This window comes from Drosophila innubila (assembly GCF_004354385.1).
Source record: "Drosophila innubila isolate TH190305 chromosome 3R unlocalized genomic scaffold, UK_Dinn_1.0 2_E_3R, whole genome shotgun sequence".
Taxonomy (NCBI): domain Eukaryota; kingdom Metazoa; phylum Arthropoda; class Insecta; order Diptera; family Drosophilidae; genus Drosophila; species Drosophila innubila.
The window spans coordinates 27579185-27597376 of NW_022995380.1; the positions used below are offsets into that span (position 1 = coordinate 27579185).

The window sequence follows — 18192 nt, forward strand, 5'->3', positions numbered from 1 at the left end:
AAGTTGTTCAACTGATTTAAATATTTGTTTTATGTTTGTTGTACTATTGTTACTATTTCGGGTAACAAATGCCAGTGCATTTGGCCATGTCCAATTTGAATGTATAGTGAAATCGCTAGCATTTGGCAATTTAGAAATATTGCACTTTAAGTCGACTTATTTTAAATAAATACGCTGCATTTATACTTTATTTATATTTTATTAAACTTAAAATGTAAATTGCAATTATTTACATTACATTACATATACTTATGTTCCTGGTTGTGTGTGTATTTATTTACTTTTTTTTTAACATTTGGTTAATAAGTTAAATTTGACTTTGCTTGGAATTTGGTCTGTATCATTTACGACTTTCGGGCTTATATAAATGCTAATGAAGCCAAATATCTATTTGGCATACAATAGCCAGTTTCCAGTGGACTTGTGGTTTGCACTTATTTACCGTAATTAAAGGAAATGTCTTGAATATATTTTTCAGGTTTAGTTTGTATGTTCTTTCAAGCCATTGTCTTGTTAACTCCTATTGTAACTTGCCTGTTTCATTTTCTTTGATATTTAATTGAAGGTTTTCAGTATTTTTAAGGCTTCTCCTCAATGTATCTATGTTTGTTCAGTCTTTAAAGTCAACTGTTTAACAATATAAGAGTATTTCTTAATATTCTTTGTGTGGCAAGCCTTTAAAACCCGCTGGTATGGCGGCTCTTTCTGTTTTTTTTTGCTCTCGTCTGTGCACCATGCGTCCACGATTCTGGCATCCCAGCTGGCATGGCTTTTGTGTGCTGATTTTGTATTTTTAAAAGCCCAGTTTTTTTAATGCTTTGAGGTCTACATCACCATAGTAATCCTCGCTATAAACAAGAAATACAAGATATTAAAAAATATATATGCATGCGTTAAAGTAAATGTGTTTTGTTTTTTTTTTTCTCCCTGCGTATACGTAATATTAACAAGACGTAATGATCTTTGCTCTGGATTTGCTTTGATTTGCTTAATTAATCTTTTTGAATGCTGTTTTGCTTTGACTGTCACGCTTGCGGATTAACGGACCCGTGAATGACCGTTGTGTGTATTTGTGTGTTTGTGTAAAAGAAGAGAGCATAAAAAAATAGTGACTGTATTTGGTTATCAAGTCAAAGTTGCACGAATCATAGTGGCTGGGAGATGCTTTTAAGAGTTTTCAGAATGCCACCCTATTCTGATTGCTATTTTTTTTTTTTTTTATTATAAAGTTATGTTCCTTTGCGGGCTACTAAATCAACAAAGAAATTTTTATGAAAACCATAATTAAAAATAATTTTGTTAAAAACTTGTTGGAAGCGAGATGAGGGCTAATGAAAGAGCAACTACCACACAAGCGTTTGTGCCATTGCTGGCTGAATAGAATAGCAAGGGAGAGGCAACAGGACATCAAGGATTAAAAGGAGCTGCTCTTTGTTTCCTGACATCCCGCAGTGGCAACAACATCAACTGCTATGGCCACAACTAACATACACTCGGACATACACATAAACTATGGGTCTGGGTATGGGGAATGAGCAAATTGCCTTTAAAACGCAGAGCACAAGGACAAGGACGAGAACGTGATGTCAGGCAGCAGCAGGACATACTCATATATGTTGAGCTTCATACAAAATGCGCGATGTGGCAAATGACAAAAAGCGCAAAGCTATTAAATTAAATTCAATTAAATGGAATTGACCAAAAACATTGAGTCAATGTGTGTCATGTAAGATACGCAAGATGTTAAGTAATTATATTAGTTTTTTTTTTTTGTTTTTAGACTGTTTATAAACCCAAATATAATCTCGCTGTATCATAGATATATGAAATGCTTTATATAGTATAAGTCTGCTGCAGCATTTGCTTTACACTGTGCTCGCTGTGCGTTTATATCATTAAAATTAATTAGAGTCAAAACGTTAAAAGGATTTTCATAGCCAGCACAGCAGCTGAAGGTAGTCGGACAGAAAGCGCTTAGCCTGGTTATTATCCATCAGAAGCAGGAGTTCTGGTTGACCTCAGGACATGGTTCTGCTTCCATCTTTATACCAAAACAGTTATTGTTGCTACACTCAGAAAAAAATCAAGATTTCCATCCTTAAACAGGCGATATTCAAGTACAAGCAGTCTAAAATGTTGTCTAAGTTCAAAATTTATAAAGTTGAGAACAATAATTATTTAAAATTCGGTTTTCGCAAGTACGGAAAACTTAAAATAAGATTTTTCGGGGATAATTTGGGTACGTTTTGGGTTTAGTTCAAGTCTGTATAAATTTAAAACATACGATTTTAAGTACACAAAAATCTTGAGCTGAATTCAAAAGGTACTTGTAACTTGTATAAAACATTGTCAAAATTAATTAATTTTAATATTAAAACATACCCTAGTATGTAAACTAAAATTAAGCAAAATAGCTAAATTAAACAGAAATATTCCAAAATGTACTTGTTTTTAGTACGAAACGTTCTTATTTTTAACTTCCTTTCAATCTTAAAAAAATATATATATCAAGTAAAAAAAAAATCCTAAGATAGTTTAGTACAAATAACTCTCTTGTTTCTGGAGGTATCTTAACGAGACTGACGGATTATATATTTGCCATGGTCTTAAATATTCTGACTAAGTTTGGGTAAAATCGGACTACTATATCGGACAGCTGCCATAGGAATGGGCAGTCAGAATTCTAAAATTAAAATCGATTCATACTTAATTCCAGATTTTTAGTACACAGCAATCTTAAAATTTTAAGAACGAAACGATATAATTTCAAGTACGGTCGTACCTAATTTTCGGATGGCATATTTTTCTGAGTGTACTGGATGGACAGTTGTATAACTTTGCTTAATCATTTTTGTTTATAAAACACTTTTATGTGCTCTCTCCATCACTTCGTCACCATTCCCAGCACTGATCAAATCTGCTAACCTCAGTCAGTGCTCAGTGCTTGTATTGCTGACAGGGCAAAGTAGTCGCTGCAACTGCAGATGCTTGCAGCAACTTTTAATTGGAGATTGCTCACTCACAGTGCAACAACAACAACAACAACTGCAGAGCTGTGTAAAGCAGGTGAAAGGAAAAGATGACGAAGAGCGGTTTACAAATGTGTGCTGTTGTTGTTGTCAGGATTTACGTCTCTCTCTTTCTCTCTCTCTCTCTCCTTCCCTTTCTTTTTTTCTGTGTGTATAAACTGTTTCTGTTACCGCACTCTAAGTAGACCAACAGCAACAAGCAGCAATTGCGCCAAGTACGAATTATGTGCATGTCGACCACTTTGTGCTAATTTTCCAAAATGTTGTAGTCCTTTGCGCGGGTTTTCATGCATTTCCCGGCAAGCTTAACCCACACAAATACACACACAACACACACACAGAGAAAGACTAAGACTGAGGCATGCAACAACACACAGCATTGCTGGAAATGTCCTTTCAACGCTTAGGCAACTTGTGCAACGCCTGCGCCTTGAGTTTTGTATAGTTTTATAATTTTTATTTAATTAGTTTTAAAACTTTTTCAAAAATGTGGCTGTGTGGGTGTACTCACACACACACACACACGCACACACACAGACACATACGCACACACAATCATTCACAAAAGTCAATGTGAAACTAGGAAAAGTAAAGTTTGTCGGCTTTTATGATATAGCATCGTCGTACCGCATCCCATCAGAATTTCTATTGCTGGTACCATTAGCGAGGTACCACTGCCCACGTGGTAGTACCCATACCAATACCCGTACCGTTCATTGTGCGCTTGTATGTGTACATGTGTATGTGTGTGCTGCTTGGTTCTGCCTGCAATTGTGTTGATAATTTGAAAATTCATTTAAAGTTTTTGTATCGCGTTTTTGTTTATAGAATCTAATGAATAATTAACAAAGTTCTTGTGCATTTCAAAAGATGTCAACGACGTCGACAACATTGGCAAAGACTTCCTGGGCGGTCGAAAAGGCTGCCAACTTTTCATTTGCGACAAATATGGCTGGCGTCGCAAAGTTTTCTGTTTACTTATTATTTACAGACTCTACGACTTCACACAAAAAGTCAGCCAAGAAGTAGCACAAGAACACACTTCGGAAAACCCCCCACCCCCATATCCCCCATTTCCAGTGCCATTCTCAGTACCAGCCTCTTTCCGAAATACCCCAATGGCAAAAATTATAAATAATTTACGAGTGTTTACAACTTTGCTATTTGCTGCGCGTACTTTTGCCAGCCGTGAAGCCCCAAAAATTGTTTGACATTTAGTTGCATAAATAGAGCTTTAAATCGTGGGTCTGGCTAAGCTTTGACTATGTGCTGATTGCTTTCCCTTTCAGAGTACGTTTTAAGACATGTTAGTTATAAAAATGATGCAGAAATAACGATATAGATTCATAGCAATTAGTTTGGTAGACAGAGAGACAAATTAGTAGAGCTTTAGTAGGTATGTAAAAGAAAGAATAAGAATGATAGATTATTTTACTATTTTTTTATACTCAACATTAAGGATTCTGACTGTTCCAACCTGTCGATAAACATGTTTCAAAAAAATAGACTTGTTTTTTTTTTTAGGTTTTTGTGTATATTTTTTGTTTTTATGTATAAAATAAAATTATAAGCTTATAAACAAAGATCACTTAAATGTAAAAATCTCTCAATTTTACTCTTCAATACGAAAGATTTTTTTCTCTCTCCTCGATGTTATTTTCTGTTTTTATTTGATTACAGTTTTTTTTTTTTTTTTTGTATTTGGCCCTGAATGGACTTTAGATTTTGAATTTGGAAAACAGAAACCAAGAGATTCATATCAACAATTTGACTCATGTTTGGAAAGAGCAAAGCAAATACGAAAATTTCAGGGCATTGAACTGATATGATTAAGTTTGTTGATTTTGAGGCTGGCTGAGTATATAAATTTTGTTAGGTGACTTTGTGAAGTGAGAGTAGGAAAGTTGGGCAAAGGAATTGAGTTGATATATTTGTTGTAATTGTAGTTGTTTTGTTTTGTTTTGTTTGTTGTTGTTATTTTCATCTCAATCTTGTTATAGTATTTGCTGTTGTAGTTTAGTTATTGTTGTTGTTTGTTTGTTGTTATTATGTTTATGAGGTGGCAGCTTTGGTTTTTTGCGCGTTCTTAGTGCGACCTTCAGTGTTCAATCCAGCTAGAAGCTCGCTTTTGCGGATGCTCTTCAGATCCAGATCACCATAGTAGTCTTCGCTGCAATTGTAAAGGGACGAGGTAAAGAGATATGTGAGAATAGGCCAAGAGATATGTATGTAAATGTGTGTCAAAGCGTGTTCATGTGAATAGTTAAGAGTGAAAGAATGCAACAGAGCTGATTAGTGATTTTTAAAAGAGATTCTGCAAGAGGTCAAAGGTCAGTGGTCTGTGATCTGTAATCTGTAATCTGTAATCTGTGGTGCAAGCGTGGCAATAACTCAAACTCAATCAGCGCTCCCAAGCAAGCAAAGCAAAACCCAGGTGCTAATATTGTGTATACTACATATTGATAATTGCAATTGATGAACTTACCAGCCGGGAACATCCTCGGGATCCTCGCAGTTACCAGTGCCGTCGCTATCGCCAATCTTGAACACAGTGCCAATGGGGCAGCCATACTCACGGGCAACACCCTCCAAGCAGATGTAATACTTGCGGCAATCCTCGGGATGTGCGTGACGTGAGAAGGAGCCAGTATTGGCCAGCTCACCAGCAGCAGGGCAGGCAAAACCGTTGGCAACCTCTGTAAATGTGAGAGATTAGTTGGTTGCAAAAACACTCCTCTCTGCTGTCCCGAACCTACCTTCGTTCTTGCACTCGGGCACCTGATCGGCCCACATGCAGACACGAGCTTCACGATCGTAGGCCAGACCGGGTGAGCACTGATATCTGGATGGTTCGCCGTTCCAGCAGTTCCAGAACACATCGCACTTGTTCTCATCGGGGAAGATGCCGTACAAGCGAGAACAGTGTGGTGTAGTTATTGGTGGTTCTGCATAGTAAAAATACAAATTTATAAGCAACCTTTACAACAGCAACATTCTATTTTAGCAATCTCTGTATTAGCAACTTTTTTGAATTCAAATATTGAATACAAGCAACTAGTATTGTTTTTTTTTTTATTAGAATTCTATACTTTCATAAGATGGAAAAATAAAAACAGAAAAAGGATTTCTTTAAAAAAAAAAAAATTTTTATAAATGGCAAGATGACAAGAAATCATCAGAGTTATGCAGAAGGTTTAATATACATAACCTTAACACCAACAGAATCTTCTTTTTGCAATGAATCAAAGAAAAACTGTTTTTATAGACCTAATTGATATTATTTTTAATAAATAAAACTTCTTAGTTATTTTTATGTCGTAAAACGCATTAAATTTAAAACTTATACTCTTTTTTTTTCTATATAAGCAACTTTTTGTATATAGGAAACTTTTTTTTTCATAATAGGTTTAGGTGAGTTGCTTGTATAGAATGTTTACTGTATATATACATTGTATATACATTAGACACACTAGACAATTACCCAACTCTGACTATTTTTAATAAATAAAACTTCTTAGTAATCTTTATGTCTCAAAACGGATTAAATTAAAAATTTAAACTCCATTTCCTTTATTATATAAGCAACTTTTTCTATATAGGAAACTTTTTTTTAAAAATTGTTTTATGTGAGTTGCTTGTATAGAATATATCGTATATATATCGTGTATATATTAATTAGCCGTCATTCCCTAATTATGCAATCTGAATTCTAGACACTTACCCAACTCTGTGCGTTCACCGCACTCCACGTTGTGCAGATAGTCGCAGTTCTCCGTTAGGTATTTGGAGTCCGTAGCATCAAAGGCGAGTCCATTGCCGCAGGTCTTGAGCTCGGAGACGCCATTGTCGCACTTCCAGTATTTATCGCAGGAGGTCTCATGTGGATAGAAGCCAAAGTCATCGGGGCATTTGAAGCTCTGTTGGGCCACGGCTGCAAATCAATAGACGAGAGATGAGAAATGGCAAATTGGTCACATGTGTAAATTCAAATACAACACAATGCACTTTCCAATTAATTGAAACGCATGTGTTGATCTAATTGTGCATCATTTATAAGCTGCACACACAACTAGTTCCCACGGTTGCGGCTAAAAATGTGCGAAATGGGGCACATAATAATAATAGGCCCCACAGTGCCAATGGGCAATAACTCAAATGGGCAACATTTGCTGGCCATGTTGTAATTGCATGGCTTAAACAATTGCCAGCGGGCGGGCACTTGTTAAATGTATGCGTATGGATTTGTATTCGAGTACTTATATACTCTATATATATATATGGGTTTGATGTGCACAACAATTTGTCATCTTGGCCAAAAGGCATTCACTTTAAAAAGTCGCATGTCTGCCAATAAATCTTGTTGGCAACTTTCAACTCAAGAGACCCGAGATTCACAAGATACACACACATACACGTACATGCATATATGCAGAAGGACAGCAAGACAAACGGCATACATACAGACATACATACATAGCTATGTTTATATGTTAAGCGTTGACAGCTCAGGGCCAACTGCATTTACTTTTTGCACAGCTTTTTTTTTTTTTTTTTTTTTTTTGGCGATGAAATTACAGCGTCACCAACACCGCCAACAATATCGACAGCGACAGCGACAGCGACATCCACACCGATGCCAAACCCTGTGGCAGAGTTGAAGCACCTGAAACGTGCCACCAAGGACTAATCGCTGCCTCTCACTTCTGTACATCTGCCCACTCACTCTCTCTCTCTCTCACTCTCTCTCTCTTCTTGGGTCGCACTGAGTTGTAGTGCAACCGCAAAGCGTAACGAACTAAATTGCATTTATACACCTACTCGTAACTAATGTGGTATTTCACTGGGTTGCAATGCATTTTATTTAATTTCGTTTAATTTTGTTGCATTTCAAATCGAAATCAAATGTCAGCAGGCAACAAATAATTATCCAAGTGTGTAACACAGCAACCATTTCTGTTGAAATAAACAAAATACAAAACACATGACCCCGTAACCGATCCCAATCCCAATCCCGATTCCGATCCCGACCTGGCCTATTCGCTGTGTGATAATCTAATTGCAAAGCCGCAAAACTGCGGTCACACTTCAAATGCTCAATCAAAAGTGAGCTGCATTGCTGTGAGCCTGCCCTTCCCGCCATTCCCTTATCAGCCATCTAAGCGCATCAACGGTCACCGCAAAAACAACAACAACAACAACAACAACTGGCAAAAACACAAACAAAAACAAAATATTAGCCCCCTACCTGGGCCAAAGCAGCTCTTGCATAAACGACGTGTAATTTCACGTTGTGTGAACTAATCAAATATCAAAAAATGAGTATGTTGTGCACAGTCTAAAAATCAAAATCGTTGGCGCTCATAAAATATTTGGTTGCATTTAATTAAAAACGTTGATTTTACTATGGAATTTATTTTTTTTATGTACATTGCTATAATTTGCCGCTCAATATTATTCTCACTTTCATTTAGCCCGTATCAGCCAGTTAGTCAATTGAATGTGATAAAAACATTGGGTTTTTATATATTTTTTTTCAGCATTCTGTCTTTGTTGTTGTTCTATGTTTATAATGCAGATATTGCTTTAAATTGCAAATTGTTTAAATATATTTCAGTATTTATTTTCAATTTACAATAAAAAAAATAAACAAGTTTAATAGGGCAAGCAAAATGATATAGGAAAAATATATAAAATTAAATTATATTATTTTTAGTCATAAGAAAAATGAACAAAATAAAATTATATTATTTTTAGTCATTTAATAATGTAAGAAAAATATATAAAATAAAATTATATTATTTTTACTCATTTAATAACATAAGAAAACAGAATAAAATCAAATTAAATTACTTTTAGTCATTTAATAATGTAAGAAAAATGAATAAAATACAATTATATTATTTTAAGTCATTTAATAATGTAAAAAAAATAAATAAAATAAAATTATATTATTTTAAGTCATTTAATAAGGTAAAAAATATAAATAAAATCAAATTAAATTATTTTTACTCATTTAATAATGCATGAAAAATAAATAAAATACAATTATATTATTTTAAGTCATTTAATAATGCAAGAAAAATAAATAAAATAAAATTCTATTATTTTAAGTCATTTAATAATGTAAAAAAAAATTAAGATCAAATTAAATTATTTTTACTCATTTCATAATGCAAGAAAAATGAATAAAATAAAATTATATTATTTTTAGTCATTTAATAATGCAAGAAAAATAAATAAAATCAAATGATATTATTTTTGGCCATTTAATAACATAAGAAAAATGAATAAAATCAAATTAAATTACTTTTAGTCATTTAATGGTTCATTTAGTGGATTTATTAGCAGTCGGAGTCTAGCCAGCAATGCTCAGGTGTGCTACCAAACAAACATTTCAAACAGCCAGTACTTTCAAGCACTTAGGAACACACACATGTACATGTACACACAACATTTAACAACTAACAAACAAAACCAACTCTCAGAGTGTACAAGCCAACAGTTATAATAATTTAGTTTTGTTGCAGCCACCAAAGCAGCGCACAAAAAGCGCATTCCCCTTAAACGGGAATGGAAAAGGGAATGGGAGTGGAAATGAGAAAGGGAATGGGAATGGGAATGGCAATTGGCATAGGTATGGGTATGGTTATGGGTACTGCCAGCGGCGGCAACTCTGGCAACTCTGGCAACTCTGGCAGCCACAGCAGCAGACCGCAACACTAATGCGCTTACATATGTATGTACATAGCTTTCCTGTGTTGCAGCTATGCCCACAGTGATGATTACATTAAGTTATGTACATAAGTATGTCACTGTGTGTGTGTGTGTGTGTGAGTGTTCGTATGTTTGCTTTTGTCGCGCAGTGTAAATACCACATGTTAACTAAACAATTGCCTCCGGCCAGAAGTTGCAGGCTAGCCAATAGTTATTACTAACCGCTGGACTAACTGGGCGTATACGCAATAAATTGTTGCACTACAGAAACACAGACGGAACCCATCTAAAAAAAAAACTAATCGAATTGACATTAAAGATGGCTAATATCAATATCTAACTAGTAATCGAATTAAGTATAAATATTTCCTTGATTTTGATTGACTTAAAACAACCTTGGCTCAAACTGATGTCATTTGAAATTCTCTAGAATATTTAAGCTGTTAATTAATTCGTTCTAGAAGCAGTCTGCTAAATGAAAACGAAAGCATAACAGTTTCTAGGGAGTGAGGTTTCTGGAAACCGGTTAAACGAGAACAGGCAACAGGCACTTACACTAAACAACTCGGTTGTGGCTAAGATCGCTTGTGGATTGTTCTTTACGACGGTTTCAACCGGCACACCTTTAACTATTTTAGTGTTTTCTGATCCATTCACATGACAATCTCATAAATTAACAGCTTTAGTTAGACAGATTGCCGCATGTTGCATGTTGTTTAATTTGCTGTTTGCAATAATTGTTTTATCTATCAATTTAGCGCGCTTAATTACGTTTTTTTCTTATGCTGCCATATTGCGTAAACAATACAATTGGTGTATGTATTTGTGCATTTAAATAATACATTTTTATTGACATTTTAACAGTAAAACCGCCAATTGTATTGGTCTTGTCGGTTGAATGAGCATCATTGCCACTCTGTTGGATGTTGGAAGTTGGATGTTGCTGTTATTGTTGTTATTGCTGTTTATCTACTGCTGTTCATCCGGTCCGTCCATTAACATAATCATTTAATTAACCAAAACTGTACACATGCACATACTAATTATATACTGGATAAAGCGACTCATAATGCAGCAAAGGAAAAAAGAAAAATGAATTAATTTATGTTTCACCTAAATGACAGACATTGTCAAGATGCAAATATAAAAAAATAAATTAATTATTTAACTTGAACAACAATTTGCAGCTACATTATTTATTAACAACAATGCAAAGTGATATGTGATATTTACATGGCAGCACATTATAATAACTATGGCCAATTAATTCTCAATTGTCAAGAGAGTATGTTTGTAATTCAATAAATGCTACTTAAAACTCTGCTATCAAATTACTAGCATAAACGGTCTATGCTCCGAAATGTATGGTTATCATTGATATCATTCATCAGTGCTGTCATTCATGACGTTTCTCCTTGCTAGATCCCTAACATGTCTCCTTGGCTACGTGCCTGCAAAATATCATGACAAATAATGGCAAATTTGCATTTGCATTTCATGTCATGCAGTCGGCGCAACAGTGACTCATAAATTTGAATATCAACAGCACAGCGAGCATTGAACTCCGGCTAGATGTGTACACACTGTACAGTGTGTGCACACTCCCACCAAGTGCTTGCAATTCCAGTGAAAAACACTTGAGGCAACTGCTAGGACTTGTTTTCTAGACCTCTGTCTATACTATATATGTATATATGTATTCGTTTTCAGACTCATAATCGTTAACAGCAATAGCTGCAATCACAGCTTTTTCTAGCAACCAACTCACAATAGGTGTCTGTGGCACTTGTAACTATCTATCATTTGCTTGTGGCAAACTTTGTTGCTGTTGTTGTTGTAGTTGTTGCCATTGTTGTCTGTTCGTGGCAGAGCCAAGACATCGCCATATAAATCAAGAAAATTGCTGACATTTAAGCACGTTTCATTTCATTTCATTTCGCTTCATTTCGTTTCGTTTCGTTGGTTTGGGTTCTAGACTGGATTGATATTTACACAGCAACAACAACAACTGTTTAACAGCATTTCCGCTTAATGTTGTTGCTGTCTTGGTCGTTACCAAAAACAGTTGCTCCCTTTACATTGTATACATATTCGCATATAGCCAGGCAACGTAATGATATTTAAATATTTACCTACATTGCTGGCGGCATGCAACGTATGTAGGTTAATCTGCGTTTGAATTGTTTGCCTATTGTTGGCTGTTGTTGCTGCTTGTTGTTGCTGCTGTTGTTGTGGTTGAAAGGTAGCGCGTGCAGCGTATGCGTCATCATACTGAAATCCCCAATAGTTTTTGAGCAATAAATCCGTTTAGCCTCAGAGTTATAGATTTATTTTCAAATTTACCGCATCGACGACAGTCTGAGTAGGCGCCAAAAATAGCTGCCACCAAAAGTGGCATGCAAATTGACTTTCGAGAAGCGTCAGCGCATTTTAGAGTTGTGTTTTGTTGCTCTACCTCCTAACAAATTCACACACACACACACATTTAAACGTATCTGACCCCATAAATCAGCACAGATACCCAGTGTATGTGTGTGTGTTTGTTTTTTTTTTAAACTCCTAATGCAACCTATAACAGGCCGCGCAGCTGTATGTGTTGGCCATTTCATTTGATTTTGTTGCCACAAAATAAAAACTTTTCAAGCGTTACTTGCTGTTGTTGTTGTTGCTGTTATTGTTGTGGTGTGGCAATAACAAAATGGCAAAATATACATGCATATATTGTTTGTATTTGCTACGCTTTTTACTGCCACTGTTGCTGCTTGATACTAAACCGCAGCAACAGCAGCCAATGCAAAAAAAAATAAAGAAAATATTTGTTATTTTTTAACACAAAAAGAAAAATAGTAGCAACTAAAAAAGTCGCGCAACGCAACCAAATGCGGAAATTTATTGTGTTTTTCGTCGCTTTTCGGAAATCTTTTGAACGCTTAAATTGTTTATTGCTGTGATTAGCATGTTTGCGGCAACATTTGTGGGCCCAGCTTCAGCTTCACTTGGTCCAAGTGTTTGCTTATTTGGGCCGCCTTTGGGTTTGCCATTCAAGCCGAACAAGTGATGTTGCATAATTTATGCCAACAGCAATAGTAACAGCAGCAATAATAGCAACGACAACAGTAGCAACATCGGCAACAAGCAACTTGAACTTGACAATGCGCTGCATTCGTTGTTTAGGCCCATTAAATGTTTATGCGGCCAACTCAGTTGTTAAGTTTAATAACTTTAAAATTGTTGGCAATTAAAAATAAGCAGCGAAATTGCCTTGCGGCCAAACAAAAATGCATAACACGCAATTAGCTAGCGGGCAAAGCAAATTTATTTTCAGTGTGTTGTGAGTTGAATAACCAAAAATCAAAAATAACGTCAACAACATGACGGCAACTCACTTTGATGGAACAGTTAAAACGAGTTTTATTAATGGGTAATTGGGCGCGGCGACATACTTAAGATTCCTGTGCCTAACCCTCTCTCTTATCTTTCAATTAGCCGGCATAACTTAAATATATATTGTTGGCAATTTAATAAATAGAAAAAAAATACCTTTCAATGTCAATGTCAAAATGTGAGCGTAGAAAATATGATTGGATATGATATTGATGCCCAGATCCAAGTATAATATTTAAATATTATATATTTATAATATTTAAAGTTACAACAAACTCGACAGCAACAAGATCAGCATTAGCAACATTTGATTGTGAAACTTAAGCTGAAACTAAACAGAGCAACCAAGCCGAACCAGACAAACTCTGTTGCAACTTCTTGCACTTTTAAAGGCGTCGCCGTCGATGAGGTAATGAAATCGAAACGAACCAATAGATAGAGATACAGCACCAGCTATAGATACAGATACGAATACGAATACGAGTGTATGGGGCACTAAAAATGCAAGTAAACGTGTCGGGTTGCTGCACAACATGGTCGATCTATTGGCTGGCTGACTGTCCGGCTGTCTGACTGTCCGGCTGTCTGGCAGTCGAGGTCTGGCGTCGATTACGCTTATGGTTTGCATTTGGATATGTTGGCTTTTTTTTTCCGCCTTCTATTGCAGTAAAAGTGGGGCAAGCTGGGTGATAGTTGATCATTTTGTTGCACAAGCAGCGCTTAATGTTATAACACTCTCGATTCGAACACATTTTAACACTGTTGCTGTTGCTCTTTGTGTTGCATTTCAAGTGTCCTTCAATGAGTTGCAACTCGTTGATTACGCAAGCGGAAAAACAGTTTTCTCTCTCCTTATATTATTGTCGATCTCGTTGTCGTTGTCGTTGTCGATGTTATTATTGTTGTTTAGGTATCATCAAATAACTATCAAGTAATACATACCGGCTCCGAATAATGCCACAAACACAACTAAAAATTTCTTCATTGTTTTTGCGGTTTTTTATTTGTGTGTATTTGGTGATTTGTTTATAGCGTTTATAGCCGTCGTTAGTTGTTGTTGTTGTTGCTGTTGCTGGTAGTGCTGGTGACGAAACGTAACCGAATCTGAGCGGGGGGGCGGACGGTTCAGCACTTGAACAATGAACAAAACTTGACTGCGCACCACTTGGACCGACGACTTGAACTGTGTGTGGCTGTGGCTGGTGCGGGAGCTTTTTATACCGCTGCGCACGCGCACAAGCCGCGAACAATCCACACGACGCGACGCTGGCGTCAACGGCGCCGCGGCTGACGCTGACGCCGATGCCGACGCCGGCAGCGCAGTTCATGCAACGGTACAAGCGCAGTAAAGCTAGGCTCATAGCAGTCAGCTTTGCTGTAGCTCACATTCACATTCACATTCTCCCTCTCACTCTGTCTCTTTTATGCTTTCCTGCTCACTCTTTGTCTATTTATCTGTCTCTCTCTCTCTCTATCTCTCTGTAAGTGTAATTGTCAGCGTCGCTTTTAACTGTAGTTGCTTGTTTTGTATGCAAGCAGCGAACTGTCGCCGGCAGCAGCGTCAGCAGCGCTGCCAGCGTCAACGTCTGCGTCCAAAAATCTTAACATTGTTGTAGCTGGGGCCTTAAACCATTCGTCAATTGATCTGCGGCTTTATGTTTTGCATTTTGAGGCGGGGGTTGCAAATGGAATTTTTGACTGAAAGTTTAGATCAATGTGTGTGTGTGTGTGCGTGTGTGTGTGTGTGTGTGTGCGTGTGTAAACAGGCAGCACAACTAGCATCAAATTTGTGTTATTGCTGTTGATGTTGTTGACGCTTTAAGCTAATTATGGCTTGAGATTTCGTTCAAGTGCCGACCTGAGGGCACGGCACTTTCTACACAGAAAAAAAATACATTCAAAATTAAAAAACTTGTTTTTAGTTTGAATTTTGTAAGTATGTATTCAGGATAAAATTTCTAAATTAGAATAAAACGTAGATAAAATGGCAACGTTTTAAAAAAAATCGATATTAAATAAGTCAAAGCAGCCTAAATTATTTGATCTAACTGAAAACAAATATTACAGAGCGCCAAAAATGAAAATATTGTTGAGAAAAACCGGGCTTGATTTAAGTATTTCATATTTTGTTTATTAGAATCCGGGATTAGCGTATTTCTGACACCGCATTGATTTGATTTTAGCCCGAAATGCCGAATTTTTATTTCTGTGTACCTAGCCAAAAAGCAAAATTCATAGTTGAACTTCAGCTCATTGTGTATGTATATGTGTGCCTTTATGTGGGTGTGTATCTTTGTGTGTGTGTGTGTGTGCTGTGCCTGAGTCATGCGACTGGCATTTTTGCCAACGTCTCTAGGCGTAAGCGTATTGCGTATACGCCACGTTGTCTGTGTTCTTGGTTGTCTGGTTGACTGAGAGCCTTATTAAAATGAAATCAGCGCAATTAATATGTTTTCTTAATGTATGGCAAAAGCAATGTGATGGTCAACCGGTGACCGGCAATGTAAGCAATTGAAATAATGCCGCCAGCGTGCATAAACAAATACGCATTCAACTGGCTGGCTGGCATTAAAAACAGGCCGTCAACTGTCGATGCGTGCAAGTAAAAGGTAGGCCAGCGAGTTGTAGTTGCAGTTGCAGTTGTTGCAGTTGTTGTTGTGGCAGCAACCACTATTAAAACTGACCCAGCACGGCGGTCAACGGCAGCCACTCGAACGGCACCGTTGTCGTATTTAAAAAAAATGGCTGCAATATGTGTGCAATTAAATGCAAGAAATGTGATTCAAGGTTTCGGAATGCAGGAAGAATATGAAATTACAGACAGAGACGGCCAGAACAATTACAACAGCAACTGAAACTGAGACTTTAACTGAAACAGAGACAGAGTGAATAGTTGAGCTGACATGTCTTGACTTGACTTGGCCAGGTATTTGCAGTGTTATTGAAGTGGTCTCTAGAAAACTTGAGGCTGCCCACAACGCCAGACAACGAACCAGTTTTAGAAGTGCAAAAAAAAAAACGACAGCAGCAACAACAACAATAAACACAAACTAAGCTACCTTGTCAGTTATGCTTTCGCTTTCAATAGCTACTGCAAAATGCATGAGCTGTTGCCGCTGCTGCACTCTAGTTAAATATGCAACCACACATACTTATTAAATAAAAAAAAAAACAAAAAAAAAAGGACAGGTTATGGCCGCTGAAATGTTGCCTTTTATTTTTTATTTATTTAAAAAAATTGTTGTACTTTGCAGGAGCTAAGAGTGAACATTTTTAGGGTTTGTTTGGCTAGCCCAAAACTGTTAAACTTGTTTTGCCATGCAGCTGTCAGTTGTGTGGTTTTGTTTTAGATTTGCTTTTGGCCGGGTTTCTATTCGGGTTTTGGCTTGGTATTTTGGGGATTGTGCTGCCGCCGTGTTTAAGGCGGTTCCAATCAAAATTGAATGCCAAATTGTGTCAAAAATTCTCTTGCAGCCAAGTCGCTGTTTATGTCTAAGTAGTAAATAGTAAATCAGTTGGCCAACCGCTTGTTCATAGTAATTTGTAGACAAGAAATTAAAAGTATTTGAAAAATGCAAAAATTGCATCAGAGCGCCGCACACTTTGTGTGCACAGATTGTGAGCACTGGTTTTTAATTGTTGACTTTTGTGGCCCATTTGTGGGTGGGTGCGGCGTTGACGTCAGCTTCAGCGTCAGCGTCTGAGTTGCTGCCACGTCGCCGTCGCATGTGCAACGCGGAAGAAAAGTTGTTTGGCCTGGCCTACTCACTTGCCACCTCATTCCGTTCACCCTGTTGAATGCATGCCATTTGTATGCTATCTGATTCGTCGCACACCCATGCAGTAAATACCACATGTGTGTGTGTGTGTTTGGTGTGTGTGTGTCGCTTTCAATTAAGCAAAGACCAACGACTTGGCCAGTAGTTTTAGTAACTGTCTGATTTGGCTCTGCGAGTTCTTAACTCGTTTTTAGCAAGTGCATTTCGAAACGGTAATTTGTCGTTAACTGTAGCTGCGGCAAGTTCGTGAGTGGAATCTTTTGTTCCTCATTGTTTGGCACCTGAAGCTAAGAATCCGTTAAAACTGTTTTTTTTATTAAATTTTACTGCATTTAACTTCAGCTTTGAGTTATATAGATACTTTGGAAATTGACTAGCCGGTAGGCCAAGTGTCTAGCAAATTGTAAATAGATTTCAGAAAAATTAAGGTTATATGCAAATATGTAAATTATTTGCATAATTATCAACAAGGTTTTGCAATGTAATCATTTTAAAGGACGCAACATGAACACTTTTTTTTTAATTTTTCTTAAATTAAATTCATTAGTCACAACTACATTTTCACATATTGATTCTTATGCATATATATTTATTTCAGTTTTTAATCTATTTTATTTTATTTGGATCACATATTGATTTTTATGTAAAACATGTTTATAGTACATTCTATCTATTTTATTTTATTTTATTTTAATTTTTGCATACGAAGTGGTGTTATATCTTTTTCTAAAGCTTCTTTTATTTTTTAATTCATATTTTTTTGTATTTTTTTTTTGTATATTTTATGTTTTTTAAATGCATAGTTTATTTAATTTTGTATTTTGGTTGCAATTAAATTTAAATTCTATTAAAGAAACATTTAATAACAGTGTAGTAAAAAAAGAAAATTTTCTCATTCTTATCATTTTCTATTGTTACTTTCATTTTTTAATTTACATTATTTTGAATTTTTTTTACATTTTATGTTTTTTAAATGTATAGTTTATTTAATTTCGGATTTTGTTTGCAATTATAATTACATTCTATTAAAGAAACATTTAATAAAAGTGTAGTAAGGAAAGTAAATTATTCTCATTCTTATCTTTTTCTATTGCTACTTTTATTTTTTAATTTATATAATTTTGTATTTTTTTTGTATATTTTATTTATAATTAAATTCTATTAAAGAAACATTTAATAAAAGTGTAGTAAGGAAAGGGAATTTTTTTAATTTTTATACCATTTACAAAATAAACAAGTAAGAGGGTACATTGTGTTCTTTGCTTTTAAATTACTTATATTGATAG

General features: G+C 35.9%; 1 protein-coding gene across 2 annotated transcripts; it reads right to left on the reverse strand.

The window, feature by feature from the left end:
- Positions 1–291: 291 nt before the first annotated feature.
- Positions 292–14297, reverse strand: LOC117791513 (protein obstructor-E). 2 transcript variants are annotated; one of them, XM_034631294.1, is made up of 6 exons: positions 14215–14291; positions 14070–14181; positions 6751–6960; positions 5786–5974; positions 5515–5725; positions 4732–5199 (listed from the first exon to the last, which is right to left on the reverse strand). In XM_034631294.1, exons 2-6 carry the CDS (start codon positions 14110–14112, stop codon positions 5082–5084), a joined length of 771 nt encoding a protein of 256 aa, XP_034487185.1. In that variant the 5' UTR covers positions 14113–14181; positions 14215–14291; the 3' UTR covers positions 4732–5081. The 2 variants fall into 2 exon arrangements, with proteins under 2 accessions (XP_034487186.1, XP_034487185.1); XM_034631295.1 differs by lacking the exon at positions 4732–5199 and adding an exon at positions 292–848 and having other exon boundaries at positions 14070–14297.
- Positions 14298–18192: the final 3895 nt, after the last annotated feature.